This window comes from Scomber scombrus, chromosome 19, assembly GCF_963691925.1.
Source record: "Scomber scombrus chromosome 19, fScoSco1.1, whole genome shotgun sequence".
Taxonomy (NCBI): Eukaryota; Metazoa; Chordata; class Actinopteri; order Scombriformes; family Scombridae; genus Scomber; species Scomber scombrus.
Genome location: NC_084988.1, coordinates 15878277 through 15899059, shown reverse-complemented (window position 1 = coordinate 15899059; position 20783 = coordinate 15878277). Strand labels below are relative to the sequence as shown.

Genomic DNA, 20783 nt, shown 5'->3' with positions numbered 1-20783 from the left:
AAAAGAATAGAAATCCTTTCATGACACTGTTCTTCAAATTACCTGCACACCCTGTAAATGTTTAACAAACGAGCTTGGTTTTCTGTTTGTAATGTTACACACACACACATAAAGGGCAATGTCCTAACAAATACTCTTTTTCTGGTCAATCACGTCAGACTGCTCTCATCTCAACAGTCAAAATGGAGGACAGAGAAAAGTCAGGCACCGCTTTTGAGCGAACATACAACACACTGATTTGTCAAGACGATGTAGATGAGCACCATCTGTACTCCAACCAAGAGAAACGGCAAGGTATAGTAAGCAACAAGTGAATTAATGAGTGTGTACATCAGCAACAAGCTGTTTGAATATTGGCACCAGGTTGTAAAATAGCATTGGCAAAATATATAAATGTAATGACTGTGCTGATATATGTATAAATCTTACTATTTAATACAGACAGATGAAGTTATAACTTTATTTATAAGTTATAGTTATATAAGTCTAATGTAGTGGGTTGAGATCTGGTTGCTGTAAACTCATCACACAATTCAGTGACCTATATGTGGAGTCATTTATTAGATTTTTTCTTTACCTTGGTCCACTGTGTGCATATTATTTTGATATTACTGAGTCCCTATTGATAGTTTGTGGCTTTGAAAATGATCCATTACCTCTTTGTGTAGTGTCCATGTCAATGGTGAGACCTGAATACAGTTTGAATCAGTACAGACGGCTTGCAATCAGCCTGGCAGTGCTTGCCGTCCTTCTGTTGACAGTTGATATTGGCCTGGGAGTCTACTGTAAGTTGCTATCAACACGTAAAGTATGCTTACATTGACATTATTGCAAAAATATGATGGTTTTAGATAGTTAGGAGGTGGCATCATATTCACAATTACAATATTTGAGATTTGAAAGGTTGAAAGTCAATTTTTAAGCAAGTTAATCATCAAGTAACAAGTGTATGTTAGCTACATTATTACCTGACTATGCAGTTACCTTCCACTGTTAAGTGCATTTTAACTCATTGTTTTGATTTATCTGTCACAACTTTGCTGATTTGGTTGCCTTTCACTGCTCTAATCAGCTGTTTAATCAGTGAACTTTGGCAAGCTCTGGTAAGTCTGCCCAACATGTAGTGAACATGGTCAAGAATTTAGCAGCTCACAAGCCAGCTATTTCCCTCAGGAATTTAAAATGTATATCTTAAATAACAACATAAACTTTGAAGACATAAAATGTTTTGTTTTTTAAAAAGTTTTCTTACACCCCTATAATCGAGAAATCCTCGCAACACCCCAACAAGCTTTGGTGACCCCTAGTGGGGGCCGGCCCCTCCAGGTTGGGTATCAGTGCTATATAACACCTTGCAATGCAATGCACCATAAACACACTATAAACTAACCGTCTTACGGCTGTATGTGTACAGTTAATCCTTAGCCAACATCAAGAGTGAATATGAGAATAAAGTCAAATATTTGTTAAAAGTACTTATACTTGTTAAGTAAATGTTATGAATGTCTGTGCACCAGAAATGTTATTATACACGTTATGATTTGGTTTTCTGCTACTACTCCTGTACTCTTAAGTACTTAAGTAACACCACATCTTCACCACTTACAGATAACAAACTTGCTAATGGGCAATATTCATTGACGTACATCAACAATGAGGTGGTCAAACTGCAGGCTGCTTACAACAATGCAATGCAAAGAAGGGATGAAGCAAATAAAGAGCTGGCGAACGAGATCAATCAGCAACGAATCACCAAATGGGAGCTTCAACACCTGACTACAAGAATCCAAGATTATAGGAAGCAGACTGACAAAATTCAAAATGAGATTGCAATGTTGAAATCGCACATACCGATGATTAGTAAGAGCTTCTTTTTTTTTTTACTGATTGTTTGAGCTTTCAAGTTCTACTTAATATGACGTTAACATCGAACTAACTAAAATCATGTTCCTGTTTTCTTCTTCTGGCGACAGAGGATGGCTGCAGACACTGTTTACCAGGATGGACTTTCATGAACTCATTGTGTTACTTCTTCGCATGGTCTGATAATCTTTCACGCAGAGGGTGGGAAGAAGCTAGACAGTACTGCAAGAAGTACGGTGCAGACTTGGTAGTGATTGACAGCAGAGAGAAACAGGTGAGTCAACATACCGGTACTGCTAGACAAAATCGTCTATGTTTGTGATACTTTATGTGTTATTCCCGAATGTCTGAGGCTGGTGTCAAACATAACCAAACAAAATAAATTAACATACATGTATCTTTTTTTTCTGGTGTATCAGCTGACAATAACTGACCTGATAAATAACTATAAAGACCCTTCAAGACCAATATCCTTGAGTGGCTTCTGGATCGGCCTGAGAGATGTGCAGGACGAAGGGATATGGAGATGGCTGGATGGAACGAGACTGACTGAAGGGTAAAAGTTACATAATGTGAATGTTGTGGTTGTAGAATGTATTGATTTTTATTGGACACTAGGAAATGATTTAATGAATCAATAAACAGACAGAAATTACTAGATTATTTTTCTATTCCTCTAAAGTGAGAGCATCATCCATTTGTAATACTGGTGTTCAATATGAATAAGTTGTTTAATTATAAAAGAAATTAACATTGTCCACAGTGAGAGAGCAGATAGTACAGCTCAACAAAGTAACCTATGATTTGTTTCAGCTTTTGGAATATTGGAGAGCCCAACAACCAGGGTAATGAGGACTGTGCAGCTATGTATCCCAGAGAAAACCCCTTTCAGGGCTGGAATGATGCTCCATGCAATCATGGACTGAAGTGGATTTGTGAGATGACACCATAGTCTGCCAGTTAATGTAATTTCTTATCATTACCAGTTAAGAATTGACTCAGCTTTAGAGACTTTCACACATATTCTGAATGGTTCCTTTTTATTGTCATGTTGATATTTGATGATACTACAAAATGGTAAGGAAGGTCCAAGATACGAAAAATACATTTGATTCATGAAGTGAACTATAGAACTGTAAGTTAAGTCACTTTACTGTAATAAATAAAATCTTTGCCATGACTATGTACATTTGTATAACTGCTATTCAAGTCTATACACTAAGCTACAAGTTTAACAGGAAAACCTCCACCTTCATACAAATTGTGCATTTTGGAAGTCATTAGAAAAAACTCTGTTAAAGTAGGTTAACGTTGTACCTAATAAACTAACAATTAAGTGTACAGGTACCATTTAAATAAATAAACACAAACAAAAAATTATGTCCATATCCAAACATGATTACAAGCAGCAACTCAAAGTCCTGAAACATTGCTGCTCTGTGTCTTTTGTTTGTTTGTTTGTTTTTTTAAAGGTGAATATGACAAACCTGATGAGGCTGTATATCCAAACACTGTAAATCTTTGACCTGAGAGCTCATTACAAATGTTTCTTACACAAAATCATCTTTTCTGACCTTTTAGGGTTTGGATAACTATGTTTTTTTAATCTCTATACATCTATATCATTCTAACTGCACCTTGCTTCTCTACGCGTGCTGGTCGGAGGCTTACAGCACCGCAAAGTGCTGCCGAAGTTGCTTGAGAAGCTGCTGAGTGTCGACATGCTCTGGAAAGGCGTCCTCGGACTTTTGGGCTGCAGTGTAGCTGTTCTGAAGATCTCCAATCTGGACAGAGAAAAACAAAAAAAAAATCATTTTTCCTCTTAAATTTGATCATGGAGATTAAACTTTGTCTCTAACCTTTCCACTGATTAAATGCTCAAATGAATTAAAGTCATAATTACCTTTTCATAGAGAATGGACAGATTAAAGTGTGGCTCATACATGTGAGGAGCCAGTGATGCAGCAGTCTGCAGGAAGGCTTTAGACTGAATCAAAGAAAGAAAAAGCAGTGTGATTTTTAAAGAAAGTTACAGAAAAAATAAAAAAATAAACTCAAACAGACTCTTAGCTTATTTTCACTCAAAATCTTTTCATTTAACGTGAGTTAGACATGAAAATCTGACATTACATTTCTCACTGCCATTTCCCCAGACATTTAACTACAACCTGTATTTTCTCATTTACAGTCAGTCAACACCTGAGGAAATGATAGGGACATCTCCAAAATCATCCCAATTAAGTATTCTGCTAACTCCTATCAAACATAACCACGACAGATGACATATAAGTACATCGCTGCCCATACAAAACAGTGCTTGTTAGAAAACACAAGAGGACAGTGAGCAACTTTTTTCAGCTTGTGATGGCAGCCGTGGGAACAAGCAGGCAGTCCGTGATGCTGTTCAGTTTCCTTAATCTCGTACATCTGTCTCACACTATAACAGCACGTTAAATAGATTTTTCACCATTTTAAAACAATCAATACTGTACTGGGTGTACTTTACTTACTATCTTTTGGTACTACATTTAGTTTTATATATAATGACAGTTTAATTATCAGGCTTTAATGGGCTGTTACATCATTTTAGAGGATCTACAACAAAAGCAATAAGATCTCATACCCCATATTGTAACAGTGTAATAGAGGCTTTATAATATTTTTACCTGTTCAATACGACCTTTGCGCAGCTCCAGCACAGCAAGATTATTGTAGGCCTCAGCGTGGTCATTATTAAAAGCCAAAGCCAGTTTAAAACACTGGTAGGCCAATGCCAAATCCCCAATGCCCTGAAAAGACAGAACACATGCACTGCATACTAACTTCATTTTCTATGTTGTAAGCTTGTAAGTTTTATTTGTTAACAGTCGATGTTTGATTTATTTAAACTGAAAATCATATAAAGTAATTCTGGTATTCTGTTACAAATTTGGGGATTATTAACTCACCACGGCTACTTGTCCTATGTTGTACCAGACATCAGCCTGCTCCTCATCACTGGACACCAGGGCCATAGCCCTCTCAAATGAGGACAAAGTCATGTCGTACTGCTGAGCGTAGAAGCAGCACAGGCCCAGGTTGTTGTACAGCTGGCAGTTATACACCCCCATCTGGAGCAGCCGTCTAACACAGGGGGAAGCATATTGAATCGCAGATGGGATATAACTCCTCATTACGTATACTGTAACAACGCATCACATTAATTATTCATAAAAGTTTGCCTGACCTGTAAAACCGCAGGGCAATTTCAGGTTGATCAGTATAGAAGTGATTGCTGCCTATACAGGCAATCGCTTCCACGTGTGTGTTATCCTGCTTGAGGACATCTTTGTAGTACTCTGTGGCTGATGCTATGTTGTTCATTTCCTGTGATAAAGTATAGACAGAGAATGTGATTTCTCACTTTGAGAGTTGTATCTAGATCAGTGGTCTCCAACCCTGCTCCTGGAGAGCTACTGCCCTGCATGTTTTAGGTATCTCCTCACTCTAACACACCTGATTCTAATAATCAACTCGTTATCAAGCCCTTTGACGAGCCTCAGCTGCTTGATAACGAGTTAGAATGAGGAGATACCTAAAACATGCAGGGCAGTAGCTCTCCAGGAGCAGGGTTGGAGACCACTGATCTAGATAGTGGAGTATATAGTAACAATAACCACAGTCATATACTGTACCTCATGTATGCGAGCGATTCCTGTTAGAAGGGTCACCTCACCAGGAAACTGGTCCAGGCCTTGCTTGAAGAGGCTGAGCGCTGTTATTGGTTGATCCAGGCGCTGATAAACCTGAAGGAAAACACAAACAAGATTTTCTATTTAATAGCAGACATTTGGCGTTAGAGAGTATCTCTGATTGTGCAACAACTTTAAGTGATGTATAGTGTTGTTAAGATGTCTCTATCACTACCTTTGCGAGATAGAGGTATGTATCAACCACCGCTTGGTGGTTGAGAGCCGATCTAAACTGTTTTTCTGCTTCTCGATATAAACCAAGCCTGCAGAGGTCAGAAAGATTGATCTTTTGGTTAAATTATCAAAAAAGGAGGGTTTATGAATGTCAAGATTGTTGAATATAACAATTAATATGTTTTTGAGTTACTTGCCTGTAGTAGCATTTCCCAAGCTGAACTTTCCACCACCAGTCTTTGAACTGGGCATGCTCAGTAGCTTGAGCAGCCAAATCTAATGCCTGGAAAAGAAAAAAAAGGGTTGTCTGAAAAATATAAGAATGCAACATTGTAATGCCCACCGGTTCCATTTATAATGTAAACACATTCACCACTTACATTTTTCACATCATTTTCATGATGGAAGATGAACTCGAACAGTGTCTAGAGGAGGGAAATGATACGTTACTGAAAAAATAACAACAATTAACAATTAACTTGTTTGCGAGTCACAGTTTCAGTCTTACCCTGGACAAACTGGGCTTCTGGGAATACTTGGCCAGATTTAGTCTTGACAAGTTTATAAATGGTCCATCTGGATTAGTTAACATTGACGCCTGGAGAAACAGTCAAACACAATGTCAACAAACTGTATAACACAATAAACAACAATAAATATTGATGCATTAATGATATTAGTGTAAATAATAATAATAAAAACAGTCAAATAAAACACAATTATCTCAGTGGAAACTATTTTGTTAAATATTACAAATTGTGATTTGAAAAAAGAATATACATTCAAAGTGGTCTCTGATTTTTTTCTATGACTCCACTATACATACATGTATACTGTTTGTTGACCTGATTTGACTGGGGAAATATCAGTGGGAAAAGTATAATTGTGTTTCACATACAGACTCATGCACACTCACTGTTCCCAGACGGATGAATCTACCAGAAGCACTAGTGACAGGTCGAGCAGTGCTCGCAGTGCGTGGTGTCTTGATGGCTTGTTCCATTGTCCCAGGACGCCCTGACTGTGTGCTGGGTCTCACAAATCCTGTGATAGGACGCCCTGACTGCGTCACAGGCCTAAAATTCAATGAAAAAAAAAAATTGATCTGTCTTTTTCCACAGTGTTATTAGTGTACTAAATTTTCCAGGCCTTATTCAACCATTGTCTGGCACACAGTACCTGACAGCCGGGGTAGGACCTCCACCCTGACTTGTTCCAGGTAGTCTTAATGATGTTCCAGGGCCTGGAAGAGAGTCATACCTGTCACACAACTTTAAACATTGACTTAATGTGTTAATTATTTATTTGCTTAACTTTAAGGCACTGAGACAGAACTGAAACGTACGTGCAACCTGAGCAATAGAGCTCTCATCCAGCATCATCTCAGCAATCCCCTCTTGGTCGACCTCAACTTCATCTATGTATACCATCTCTGTCAGCGCACGGGTTTTCAAGCTCCAGGCAGCCTATGAAAACACACACACACACACACACACACACACACACACACACACACACACACACACACACACACACAATGTTGAATCATATAATGCCTCCTCCTATAACCACGGAGTAAAAACGTGACAGTCAGGAGAAAAAAAAGGATGAAACAGGATGACAGAGAGGTAACTATCTGCAGTCATGGTTACCTCTGAGATAAGCAAGGAGGAGTCCTTAAGACAGCATGCAGTGAGTTATTGAGAGAAGAAGGATGTTGAGGACAGATATGAAGAAATGAGGAGAAAGAAGAAAATGAAAGTAAGACATCGTGTAGAGAAAAACAAAGGTGACATTTCAGGTGCGGAATGAAATGTGGTGTCTACAATCAGGATACATACAGATTCAATAAGGTGCCAGTAAACGCGAAGTTAGTTTAGTTAAATTGCTCTGGACATGTCTGCCTGTGTTAGCCTGCAGGCTTTGCTAAGCTAACCCGGCTAACTACACATCAGTACCTGGTCGTACGGGTTGTCTTGTAATATCTTTGTACAAATATCAGAACACTGTTGGAGTTTTCGTCTCCTGAAATAGCTCCACGCCAGAAACAAAGGGTCCATCGTCACCTCCATAGCTTTGGTCGGGGGTAAAAAAAGGCGTAAAATCAGTTAGCTCTTTAACGAAGATGGGATTATGGCGAAACCAAAGCTTCCTCTGTTGCTCGGCAACGACGGAGAAGGGCGGTACGTCACTGTCGTAGCTTCCGCTAAAGAAAAGAAAAGAAAAGAAATCTAAACTAAACTACATTAAACTAAAAGGAAAAGAAAAGAATCGAAAAGAAAAGAGAGTGAAAAATAAACTGAACTAAAAGAAAATAAACTATTATCAGAATCAGACATTAAGATAAAAATGCATTGTATATTGTACTGTATTGTACAGTGAATACATTAAACCCCAAATATCAATAAAGGAAAAAACTTATGATAAAATACTAAACCTGAGATACATTTTTAAAAATGCATAATAATTTAATACTTCAATAACTGAAGGATATAACATTTACAAAACATAATTCGCTAAAATTTAGTTGTATTCTCTTGTTGTTGTTTGTGTTGTCATAAGATAAAATAACATCCTATGCTTCTCCTTAATTGTATGATTTGCGTGAGGGGCAAAATAATCCTCTATGATGCTATTGTGAGCAGACATAAAACATATATTGTATTGTGTCTTTATCATCTTAAAAAATCTAATTTGTTGAGGACATTTACAAGTCTTGAAATATAAGAGCTGATAGTACACTTTATTGACTAAGCGTAGTAAGATTATGTACTTTTTGCATTTCTCTTAATTATATTAAGATAACACACTAACAGTACATGGAAGAAGACATATACCCTTTTTATATATTTCACGATTTCAATGTTAAAAAGGCTTTTTCAAATGAATGAACTTATAGAAAATTTGCAGCAAGATACATTGTAAATTATTTTGCAAAGAATCAGAATTAGGTTTACTGCCGAGTAGGTTTGCACCTACAAAGATTTGACCTTGTTGTTGTGATGCACAACAGTCAAAATATACACAAAAGTAAGTAATACTAAATAATATGTAAAGAGAAAGAAAGGGTTTACAATAAATATAATATGTGAAATATACTGAAATGACATGTACAAATGTATGTACAGCATACAATTAATAATATAATATAATATAATATAATATAATATAATATAATATAATATAATATAATATAATATAATATAATATAATATAATATAATATAATATAATCATATAATATAATATTATATAATATCATATATAATAATACCAAACGTGTGTGTTAATTCAATGCACCAGGTAAGATCAAAGACTGTAAATGAAAAAAAGAAGAAAAAAAAGGTTTATTTCCAGTAAGTAAATAAGTAAATATAAACAAATAAATAAATATACTTTTAGCATACAGTCTTTGGGAGTCTATAAGATACATTTCATCAAGATCTATCAAGATATTTATGCTAAGTAAGGATGAACATTTTGCTCTTTGTATGTGGAATTTACCCATTAAAAAAACAAGCTTTTACATTAGAAGTTAATGTTAAAAATGAGTCTGAAATGAGCACATTTAAATTTTTAGTCGTGACGAGTTAGTCCCCTCCTGCTTTTTTCTCCCCTCCCCTCTAGCATGACTTTAGGGCTCTGATTGGACGAGGCGTTGGTCCGTCATCTTTGTGGGCGGGGCCTGAGGACTAACAGCACACAGCTCCATCTTTGTAGGATTGGACAGGAGCTTTGACCTGTGTCGAGGAGGAGCGCACGAGCGAAGAAGTACAAGTGGATTATTATCCTCATGATGAAAACAGCAGCTTAGAAACGTGCTTCTAAACATTAAAAAAGAGGCGTTATATCTGAACAGACAGCAAGACTATCCATTCACACTAACCCTTAAAAAAATGCCTCATTTCAACGCTCTCACTGGACCGGTGGACATGCAACGGAACTAATGGGACACACGGGCTTAAAATAAATCCTTTTTGGTGAATGACAGTGTATCAGAAAGCCTTCGTGATAGCGACAGAGAGACACACACGGAAGTGCGGACATGGCTGACAGGACTGCTCCCAACTGCCACCTGAGACTGGAGTGGGTCTACGGATACCGGGGCCATCAGTGCCGCAACAACCTGTACTACACCGCCGCCAAGGAGATAGTCTATTTTGTCGCCGGTGTGGGAGTTGTGTACAACACCCGGGAGCACAAGCAAAAATTTTACTTGGGCCACAACGATGACATAATCAGGTAGACTACTAGGCTACTAAATAATAATACACACAGTACACAGATAAAGGTTTGTTTCAGCACCTCGGACAGCACCACACAGACTCACAGCAGAAAATGAATTGATCCTGTAGTGTTGTCATTGTGGGTGCTGGTGTCACCTTGTGTAATGTAATGTGATATATGTATTGTTTTTGCAAGTAGTACCCAGCAACACAGAAGCATCCCCAGGCTTAGTTGTTGTTGCTCAAGGGCACTTCAGCAGTGGCAGATGCGTTTGAGCCTGAACCTCCACACAGTGCTGGACTCTGCTGCCACTCCTCACTCCTCTTGTAGTCCCCGAGATGCTAGATTGTTACATTAGGGTTAAGCATGAATTCTATATGAATCATTTAATCTGCAAAATGTAAGAAAACACTCAAGGTGATTTCTTCAAATGGTTTGTTTCAAAAACCCAATGATATGCAAATTACAGCAATATAAACATGAGAAAAATATCCAATTCTCACAATGTTGAAACAGAACATATCTGGCAATTTTGCTTAATACATAGCTAAACAATTGGAAGATTTTCAAAATAGTTTTCGCTTTATGTAGATTTTCAAAAATGTTTTCTCTTTGGTGTTCTCAGACTGTTTGCACTTAAAGACCATCTTTAGGGATTCATCACCTGCCTGATAGCAGGCACATTTCAACATATTTTGAAGATTTTCCGAATGAACAATCTGTTTTGTCTCTCCATGACAAAGGGCACACTAACACTAAGGTGCAATTCTGAAAAATGCTCTAACTTTCTGTGGATTGCAGTAACGCTGAGGTGACTAAATCTCTGTATGACCAGACAAACCTCAAAGCACCTGCTCTTTACTAAAAACACAGCAAAGTAGCCGGTGTTTCACCGCACACATGCAATGATCTAACACTCCTCTGACTGTTTTCTAGAATACCACACAACAATGAGCTGTGTCCAACGCTCCAGCGCTCGTGTTGACATGTGTGTGTGGGTTGGCCTGGAGATGACTTGCGTTATATACTGTGTCGTTACTCAGCTGGGCTCCTGCTCCATTATTAATTGGACAATAGAGATACTAACCCTCCGCTGCCTTGCAGGTGAAGTGCCTGAGTTCAGACACTGAACCTGGGGAGTCACTGACTGAACCCTTTCATATTTGATCCAACAATATAAAAATAATGTGCATTTGCAGAAATAAGGAATTAACATTTAGGGGTCTCTTGTGTCTACTACTGACATGGATCATGTAATAGTCATTTTATAATTCTCAGTGGAGTGCTTGTGAAGCCTTCATAAATGGTTCCTCAGCAGATTCAGTGCAGAACAACTGTTGGAAGGTACTCACATTGCACTTACTCATGTGCAATAGATGCAGCCCCCTCAGAAAGCACTAAAAGTCAAATCCTTTCCTTCTCTCTGATGGTCTCATTATTCTTATTCACAGCTCTGTTTTGGTTGCTATTTGTGGGCTCCATATAAATGAGATGTTGTACTTCATGAGATAATTGATGCCCTTGTTTCTCCCTCCTGGTTTTATCTCGCCCTGCAGCCTCTTCAAACTGGTCTTCCAGTCTGATGAGGAGGAGCTAATAGTCATGTTTTCACATGAATGAAAGGCTGATATCGTTCATGACAGAGGACATGGAATACACTAGTATTTCAGTATGGCTTTTTGAAGTATGTAAAATTGCAGGATGTTTGGTACAGAAAACAGAATAGGCTGAAGAGGTTTTAGTTAAAATACAGTTCAGTTGGAGGCGTGTTAGTAAAATGACTATTGTATAAACTGTTATTCTCATATTTTTCTATTGTCACACTGTTGCAGTTCCCAGTAGGGATGGGTGATATGGACAAAATCAAATATCACAATATTTTTGCCAAAAAATACCCCGATATTGATAGAATATGATGAAGACTGTGATAAGCTTACACAATTAAATCACTTTCCTGTAATGCAGCCTCTAAAATCAAGAAAAGACAACATTTATGCTATAGTATGATATCCAAAATATAAGATGATATCTAGTCTCATATCACGCCCTAAACCAGCCCTAAATTCCAGTCTGAAACTCAAAGAACCTGATACTGCTGCTGCAGGGCTTTTTCCATACAATGCCTAATCTTTCTTGTTGGCAATCATGCTGGCATGTAGGACATGCCCACAGATTTGACCCATGCACATGAATACATTCAGAACCCAGAAATGCACACTAAAAATAAGCTGAATTACTAAAAGGTGCTTTGCGTGCATTGAGTGTTTGTAACCGTTACAGTACAGAGGGTGGAGGGGAGGGAACATATTTGTGTCATCACGGAGTAGTAGCGTGCTACCCTCTCCCCCGTCTCACTCACCAACTCAGATTCATGGGTTCAGTGTATCAACGTGTCTGCCTGCCTTCCTGCGTATTCTGTACACCTTGTGTAATTGATTGCATTGTATGGAAAACCTCACCAAGTGAATTGTGTCTACAGCTCTAATTATTGAAATCTGTCGAGTATAAATGTTTGGTTAAACTCACAGTTTTAGTCTTATTTGCTTATACTTTGATCAGAAATCAGATTTTTAAAACCAGAATTAATATTTTATAGTATCATCAAGGCAAATAGTTGTTACATGCTGGTGTATTTGAAAAGTTAATTTTGTTAAATCAAACAGTAAATTATTGCAATAATGATGAAGTATAACTGTCTGTACAGCGACTGGCACCAGCATGTAAAGATGTCAGATAGCCGACACCAGCAGTTGAACGCTTTATTTTCTGTCCTATCCCATTCATGTTCTTTGTGATGATAGATAGTGAGAGTTAATGAGAGAGAGTTATGGACACAGGAATAAAGGGCTGTCTCATATTACAATATCTCGTTAACCTTATGATGGAACACAGCCAGAGTTATGGATTAAAGTTGCCAGACTAAAGGCTGGTCTTGTTTCAGACCAAGCTCACTAAAACAAAACCAGCAATTAATATTGCTTAAGAATTTTCAATAATCACGTGTTAGAATCAGGAAGAAGGTGCCTACAACAAATGTGTCAGGTTTGCAGACTCGAGTATTATATTTGTGTTCTGTGAACTGTATGAGATATTGTTGTGAACCAACTCAGAATATTAATGTGCAAGCGTAGGTTAACAGAAAAAAACCTGACAAACATGTTTCACATTTCCTGCCTCCTCACGAAGCTCTGAGTGTCCCAGCTCCAATTACAGTGCACTGAATATTCATGCAATACTGTATATTTGAGTTTCCAGCAATATTCTTGTTGCTCAAATAGAAGCATTGCATGGGGAACTAATGACCCTGGTGTGTTATCGTAGTTGAGTGTGTGGGAATGTTGTCAGGCTTATTACTGACAACGGCCATTAGAGCTTACAGATATGATTCACAGATCCCCGTTTCTATCTTTCTTTGTTTTAATGCTGAGTAATAGACAGTCGTGGTTTGTGGTCTATTGTGATGTATTTTACCCACACGCTCGTAACTTTTAATCGCAGTAACCATACAGTAGAAGTAGAGATATGTCCAGTAAAAGAAGATCTGTTGAGAAGATTGTTGAAAAAACACATCATGGTGATAACCTTTAGTATGTCTGCTTTGTTTCATTACTTACTGTCCTGCACATTTCCAGGTGCTTTGTGCAGAGTGTTGGTGAGATACTGAGCTCTTCTGCCGTGTCTCACATCACTGAGCTGCCCAGGCCCCTCTGTGAATGGCAGTTCTGTCCTCCACAATTAGGTTCCTCCAGAGTTCAGTACAGTCACTTAGCAAAAAGGCATGATTCAGCATTGTTGTCACAGGGATTTAAAAAGTACACCAGGACAGATGTAGGTTTTTAGTGGTGTTATGAATATTTTACACAGATGAGGCTCTCTTTGCCTCACTTTACCCTCACACAATCCACATGAGAAAACGGCAACACTGACAATAGATTATCATAGTGCAATCAGGATATTGACCAAATGAGTTAATCACAATATCTTTGACTGAACACAACAATACTGAAAATGTACTGTACATAGTGCATATACCACTATTTCATAACCTGCTGATTTCAACCCTTTGGGAATCTCAAAATATTTAATCAGATAGGGGGGGAAATTTCATTTTCTTTGTCTTTATTGTTCCTAAAGGAAATTTGTTTTGCAGTTTGGTAAGCGAGTGAGTAATACATCAATTAAAAACAGCATACTTTGCCTTTTCTATTGCTTTTTTCTTGCATTTCCATGTCTTCAGACCTCTAAAATCAAATGAAAGGGGGAAGGCAGGAAAAAATAATCCCTCATGTCTTACCTTACCTTTGACTATCTACCAAAGCAGAGCAGCGCTACACATGCTGCTTACTTCCAATCTAGCTATTCTATTTTTAGTGCGTATGGACAGGTGTTTCAGTTGGAGTTTGATGGGCGGCTGGATTAAAGACACTTTATTGAACCCTGGGAAATATCCCTGTATGGACCTCCAGAAATGTACTTATCCTCTGCTCCCTTTTTAATCCCATGTAGGCAAAATCAGGCAAAGGCAACTTCTGCTGGAGAATGGTGAATCAAAGTTGTCTCAGGAGCTCAACAAATCACCAGGGACTGTCATCATCCCTGCCCGTATTTAACTGTCTGCATGAGTTAAAAATAGATGGCTTTGTTTGAGTTATGTTAAAGAAAGGACATCTTTTATCCTGGAGTGGATTAAAAAGTAGTGTCAAGTGTGTCTCGCTACAATGTGTGGCTTAGTCGACCTTGGGCTCTTCCCATGTTGCATATTTGCATCTTCACCATGAGAAATCAGCTCTCCCGGCTGTTTATGTGTCTGCTATCTACATGAAAACAGCCTGTTTTATTGCTGCTGAGTTTGGATAGTTTTAGCTACAGGATTTAGCAGACAGCTGCATCAAACAGCCGTAGCCTATATCAAACAGAATAACTTCACTGCAGGCTAAGTCATTAGTGTTGGCATTTAACAAGCGCTTCAGCTCATAGGAATGTAAGTGAAACAGGGATTTTGTTGTAGCTGGCTCAGAGTGCATTTGATTTTTCCTGGCTGTTACATAAACATAAAAAAGATGTTACGATATGAGACATAACTAACGTGAAAGTCCAGCTGAGTGTCAGTGTTTAATCCACACAGGGAGGTTGTTTTATTTGTCCACCTCAGCAGAGATTACCAAAGTAAGGTTTGGCCTTAGATGGGCTCCATCACTGTTGGAGATTTTATTCTTCAGCGTTGTTTCATGTTGTTCCAGAGTCAAACCAAACAGATTTGCTGTCTGCATCTCAAAGTGTTCCAATCACTCTTCTCTTCCTCTGAATGCTATTTTTAGCTGCTTTGCTCTGATTATATAATTCATTAAAAAGTAAGATGATAAATTGTGCCAGGTTAGTGAGAGGTTTAACAAAAAAGGTGGGGAAGTGGGGTGGGAATGCGACAGAACAAAGAGAAGGGGGGGTAAAAGAAGACAGATCAAATCACGTCAGGTTTGTCACATCTTACCCATTTCAGCTTTCAGCGTTGTTACACCACCGAGGTTTGTCAAGTCCCTGGTTTTGTCACATTTTTTGAATGCAGATGAGGTGTCACAAGTCAGACAAAAAGATTCATACTGGAAACTTGGAAGGAGAAAGACAAAGAGAGTTATGTGAGTTAAGATAAAAGGAAGCCACGTTTGTCGTGAGCTGATTTGACTCAGCAGGTTGATGCTGCCTGACCTGCGCAGCCTCTGTGGCCTGCTGTCTGAATGCACGCCAGGATTAGAAATTCTGGAGAGCAGTTGGCAAAACAGGCAGCCTGATTATAATGGAGGGAGCTCCGTCGCAGCATGAAATATGTAGGCCAGGACGAGGCAAGAGGAAGAATTGCCCAGTGAATCACTCAGTCCTGCCTGAAACGTGACTGGCGGCTGCTGAAAGGATGGATGGAGCAGGGGGAGGGAGTGACAGATTTATGCAGCAGGCTGTTGCTCAGCTGTAGAGTGGGAATGCTTGTAGGTGGGGGAGCAGGGAGGTGGGGGGGGGGGGGGGGGGGGGGGGATTATGTAACAGTGTTACAAACATACAGTATGCCCAGTGATGCGAGGAAACTCCAGATGAATAAGGAAAGGTGAATCTGTCAAAGAATAGTTCAAGGAATGTTGGGAAAATTAATAAGTGAGACGATGAAATTCACAGATTCACCTCCACTGATTTTTTAGACTCCATGAACGCCCTGTAGGTATGCATGAAGCACGGCTGTGTGTGTTTGAGCATGACTGAGCTAATTGAACCATTTCACCTCGTCAAGCTGCCCCTCTGCCTCCCTGTTCAGACCCATCATGGACTTAATGTGTTCATCTCATCCCAGTGGTTTCCGCATGGAGCGTGAATCCCTCTTCTGCTCGCAGCGCACACAAACACACACAAACATGCAAAATGGCAAAGCTAATCAGATGTTGTCTCTCCCGCTCTGTCTCTCTCTGTCTCTCTCTTTCGCTCTCTCTCTGACTCTTTACAGTTTAGCGCTGCATCCGGAGCGTGTGTTGGTGGCCACCGGGCAGGTGGGAAAGGAGCCTTACATCTGTGTGTGGGACTCCTACACTGTGCAAACTGTGTCCATCCTCAAGGATGTGCACACACATGGCATCGCCTGTCTGGCCTTTGACCTCGAGGGACAGGTATAGTTGTGACACAATTATAACCTGAGAAGTACTGGCTCTGATTAACACACTTAACTCACTTTTTTATTGTTTTACCACAAAGTATTAATTTCACAGAGTGCAGACAGGGCGGAAAGAAGCAATGTTCAGTTTGACATTCAGAACTCCACTCAAGAGTTGCAGGCAGGCTTCAGCAGCTAGCTTGCTGGGCTGAGTTTGGGAATAACAAATCTGTAATTACTCTGGCAGTATTAGCTGGACAGCTGCACTCAGACATGCTGTGTTTTTTAAAAGATTTTTAAAGGAAAATAGTCAGCTGCAATGTTTTGTGCTATTGCATCACAGAGTTTGACAAGACCTGGTAATGTTTAGGTGAGAGGAGCCTCAGAGCCAAGGAATGCCTGAAATATTCATGTGGAAATAAGGACTGATTGTTTTCATTATTGATTAATCAAACAATTATTTTCTCAGCTAGTCAGTTAATCATGTAATCTACACAGTTAATCTATACAGTGTTTAACAACAGTTTCTTTTAGGCTATTTGCTTGTTTTGTCTAACTAAGAGTCTAAAAATTAATATATTAATTTGATTTTTACGATTATAAATCTGGAGCCATCAAATGTTTAGAACTTTTGATTGAAAAATGACTAAAATGATAAATTGATGATCAAAATAGCTGCTAAACAACACAACAATATTCTATATAATAATATACTGTTACAACTTTGGGACCATGCAACATGTATGCATTATTTGTTAATCATTATAATCATTCAAGCATCTTCAGTTTAGTCCTTGTTATCTCAAGCCAGCTCTCTGCAGATTTGCCACCAGTTAGTGTTTACACACTGCAGCTTCAAACCTAATGTTTATTTGGAGTACAAAAATCAATAGGTGCGGACTTCTAGGTTTTTATCTTTGCATGTCTCTCGCTTTCTCCCATAGGAGCTCTCAGAGTGGAGTTATACCTCCTGTATTTTGCAGTAAGAGATAGGGAGATGACCCTGCGCTGTTTTCCTGCTCGGGTAGAGAGCTGGAGATTTAGATGGAATGTGACAGTGTTTAAAGCAAGAGGAGGCTCCATCGCTTCTCAGTTTAGCGGCTGTGTTTACTCTCCATCTCCTTTACCCTTCCCTGGATCAGAAAAAGGCAGAGCTGAAGTCAGGACAATCCAGAAGAATGCCTGGTGTCATTACATGGTCCGTCCATTAAAACAATGTCAAAAAATGCACTGATGTTTACGACATCTCCTCTAGATATTTCAGAATGAACTGCAGTTGTGCTGTCTGGTACAAAGAGTATTACTCATGTACTCTTGTTCTGACTATTGTAGCCAGTTGCCTACTTGTCACCTGTGGTTGAGGTTACGTTTAAGATAACAAGATAAGATATTGGTAAGATATTGAATACAACTTCTGATGAACCCTCAATTAAAATGCTAAAATGCTGATGTATAGCAGGCATAGTGTTTACTATGTTAACCATTTTAATTTGGTGTATTAGCATGCTAATGTGCAAATTAGCACTAAGCACAAAGTACAGTTGAGGGATTAGATGGTGCCAGATTTAACGTTAATGTCGGTACAGTTCCTCATGAGGAGGGGCACTGATGTGTATTTCATGGCAATCCATCCAATATATGTTGAGAAATTTCACTCAAAACCAAAGAAGTTAACCTTGTGGTCGCACTTTAAGTAAAGTCAGCAGATCACCAACCTTTAATAAAATCAAATGCATTCTTTGGGTACCAAGATTGTCTGTACAAAATTTCATGAAAATCCATTAAATAGTGCAATCCCTGGAGTCAAAAAGAACACTTTGCACTTTTCAATCCTGTCATTTGTATGTTTTCACTGGGTTTCATCGCCAAGAGTCTCTTTGCACACCATTAAAACACAGACTTCTTAAAACAACTTAAAACAGTCCAAATGCCCCACTAAATGCTTCTATCTGTAGCCAAACATTTATTCAGCAGTGGACAAAAAGGACATCCCCTGCCATGTAAAGCAAGCTGCAGAGTGGAGATGGATTTCCATAAGAGCTGCTCTCTTCTCTTCTGCTCCACTGCTGCTGCTGCTGCCTACTCACTCAGGCAGCTATAGGAGGCTCCTCCAGCAAAAACACTCATGTGCTCAGTGGAAGTGCCAGGGGCTGGACAACTGTTCAGTTCTGCTCTGCTCTGTAGCCATTATTAGCCTTTTCATTGTGGCCTGCCATGCTACAGTGGAGGTAGCTAAGTGTGCTCGCTGTGATTAGTGAAACAGAGCAGCATCCGTTCAATCTGTGATGCCTTATAAGTGATGTCTTTTTTTCCCTTCCTGTTCTCTTTGCAGTGCTTGGTGTCCGTGGGCTTGGACTCTAAAAACACAATCTGTGTGTGGGACTGGAGGAGAGGGAAGGTTCTGGCAGCCGCTCCTGGTCATACAGACAGGGTAAACACTTTCTTCCTCGCCTGTCTCCGTCACAAGCTCAGTATCGATCGCCTCAATTAGCTATAAATGCAGGATGGAGCGCCTGCCCAAAGGGGATATAAACAAGTTAGGCCTGATTGATTGTGAGCTTTCCAGAGCTTGTCTGAGAGGGTGCATGGCTAATGAAAAGGAATTTTAAAAAGATGAAATACAGGCAGCTGTTTTCCAATTCAGCCCACACACATTGTAACACAGCCGATGCAAACACGCACACAGGCACACTTGTCTCTTTATTTCCTCTGGTTTTGTGTTTTTTGCACCAAATCTGGCCATTAAATTTGAATAAAAATGTAACTATAACTGTAACTATACGAGCAGTGAAGTTTCAATAACCCAATATTTGATGTATTTTCTCCCCACAGATATTCGACATATCATGGGATTTGTACCAGCCAAGCAAGCTTGTAAGCTGTGGTGTCAAACATATCAAGGTACAGCTGCTTCTTGGTCATTTTACCTCCTGTAGATTATAGTCATCTCTTGAGAGCTGAAGTTTTGTGCTTTATTTGCATAATATCTGAAAACAGACTTGATTTTTTGAACATTTTGAAGAATCTGGTGGCTCTATGCCCTTTTCTTCTCTGACTCCTATGCTTTATCGCCATGACTGTATCAAAGCCTTAAAATAGATGTATGCAAATTCACTTTATGCCACAGTCCATGGTTATTAGGCACTTAACATAAGTAGGACAGGCAATGACTCACAGTCTCTTCTCTCAAATTTGTAGTAATCTGCAATGCAGAGAGAAAAATGTACTCTTTTTATGACGACCATGACTCTTCTACTCCCCCCTTATTCAGCTTTTAAAAACCCTCCACTGTGCAAACTGCAGCTGCGCTCATTTCCCTTTTTGAGCCTATCTCTGTCACTTCTTTTCATAGAAGAGTGATGTTCATAAATCTTCAATGAGTTCACGTAGGGTTTCTTCGCCAAGCTTTCCCCTGGGATATGTATGTCTTCCTTGAGTGGCACGGCCATTAGGAAATAACAAGGAGTTCAGAACCACAGAGGAAGCTTATTTCCAAAACATTGGTAGGAGAGTGAATCATGCTCAGATAGAAAACGTGCCCCCAGGCCCTGAGAGGCTAAACATTGAAGCATGCTTAAATGGTTTGGTGCAGGCAGGAGGTTTAGCCTACCATACGTATTTCCCAGTGGTGTAACATCTCTGATGACTCCCTCATCCCAATCCAGCTTGACCTGCCTGCTCCCTTGCAGTAATTCCACCCTGAACTCTTCCCAGTGACACAGAAACCCCCTCTGGATGCATCTTCACACCCAGCCCCGCAGTCCCTGTTGAATCTCTCAGTCCTTCTCCCCCCTCCATATCCTGCTCTTCTCTTTCCTGTCTCCTCTGGTTTTCTGATGCCGAGGCAATCCAGCAATTGTCCCACATAATTCCCCAGCCTTCACCCTGCGGACCATGTGACATCTGCTCCCCCGGCCCAGCGCTCGCTCAGCGATTATAGCACTCAGAGCATCCAAGAGATTTAGCCCCAGTAATCCACTCACTAGCGGGCTGAAAACACAACCTCTGCAGCGAAGACCAGGGCTGCTGGGAACGCACCGCTCTCCTCACGCTGCTCCTCCCAGCTAATCATACGGCAGTTTGCGTTTTGATTCATCAAGACGACTCCAATGTTAGCTTGCCCTTCTTTGCCCACACACAGACAAACTCCACACCTACAGT

General features: G+C 39.5%; 3 protein-coding genes across 3 annotated transcripts in view; 2 read left to right on the top strand and 1 right to left on the bottom strand.

The window, feature by feature from the left end:
• Positions 1 to 135: 135 nt before the first annotated feature.
• Positions 136 to 3050, top strand: LOC134000529 (CD209 antigen-like). The gene is made up of 6 exons (XM_062439881.1): positions 136 to 294; positions 669 to 785; positions 1609 to 1860; positions 1974 to 2137; positions 2283 to 2419; positions 2677 to 3050. The coding sequence occupies exons 1-6, from the start codon at positions 183 to 185 to the stop codon at positions 2813 to 2815; spliced, it is 921 nt and encodes a 306-aa protein (XP_062295865.1). The 5' UTR covers positions 136 to 182; the 3' UTR covers positions 2816 to 3050.
• Positions 2896 to 7840, bottom strand: ttc8 (tetratricopeptide repeat domain 8). Its single transcript, XM_062439882.1, has 14 exons — positions 7727 to 7840; positions 7114 to 7234; positions 6948 to 7011; positions 6685 to 6844; positions 6277 to 6366; positions 6149 to 6193; positions 5966 to 6051; positions 5770 to 5857; positions 5538 to 5648; positions 5090 to 5229; positions 4812 to 4986; positions 4530 to 4652; positions 3767 to 3850; positions 2896 to 3647 (listed from the first exon to the last, which is right to left on the bottom strand). The coding sequence occupies exons 1-14, from the start codon at positions 7838 to 7840 to the stop codon at positions 3531 to 3533; spliced, it is 1518 nt and encodes a 505-aa protein (XP_062295866.1). The 3' UTR covers positions 2896 to 3530.
• A 1972-nt stretch (positions 7841 to 9812) lies between these two features.
• eml5 (EMAP like 5) overlaps positions 9813 to 20783 on the top strand; it is a 42335-nt gene continuing 31364 nt past the window's right edge. Inside the window, exons 1-4 of the mRNA XM_062440030.1 lie at positions 9813 to 10009; positions 16479 to 16638; positions 18955 to 19053; positions 19455 to 19523. Coding sequence (XP_062296014.1) covers positions 9813 to 10009; positions 16479 to 16638; positions 18955 to 19053; positions 19455 to 19523 — 525 coding nt within the window. The remainder of the gene's footprint in view (positions 10010 to 16478; positions 16639 to 18954; positions 19054 to 19454; positions 19524 to 20783) is intronic.

Coding starts and splice junctions, on each gene's coding strand:
- LOC134000529 (XM_062439881.1), top strand. CDS start 183: ATGGAGGACAGAGAAAAGTCAGGCACCGCTTTTGAGCGAACATACAAC. Junction 295..668: donor CAACCAAGAGAAACGGCAAG/GTATAGTAAGCA, acceptor CTCTTTGTGTAG/TGTCCATGTCAATGGTGAGA. Junction 2,138..2,282: donor TTGACAGCAGAGAGAAACAG/GTGAGTCAACAT, acceptor CTGGTGTATCAG/CTGACAATAACTGACCTGAT.
- ttc8 (XM_062439882.1), bottom strand. CDS start 7,840: ATGGAGGTGACGATGGACCCTTTGTTTCTGGCGTGGAGCTATTTCAGG. Junction 7,235..7,726: donor AAGACAACCCGTACGACCAG/GTACTGATGTGT, acceptor GTGTTTTCATAG/GCTGCCTGGAGCTTGAAAAC. Junction 5,858..5,965: donor CTTGGGAAATGCTACTACAG/GCAAGTAACTCA, acceptor TGACCTCTGCAG/GCTTGGTTTATATCGAGAAG.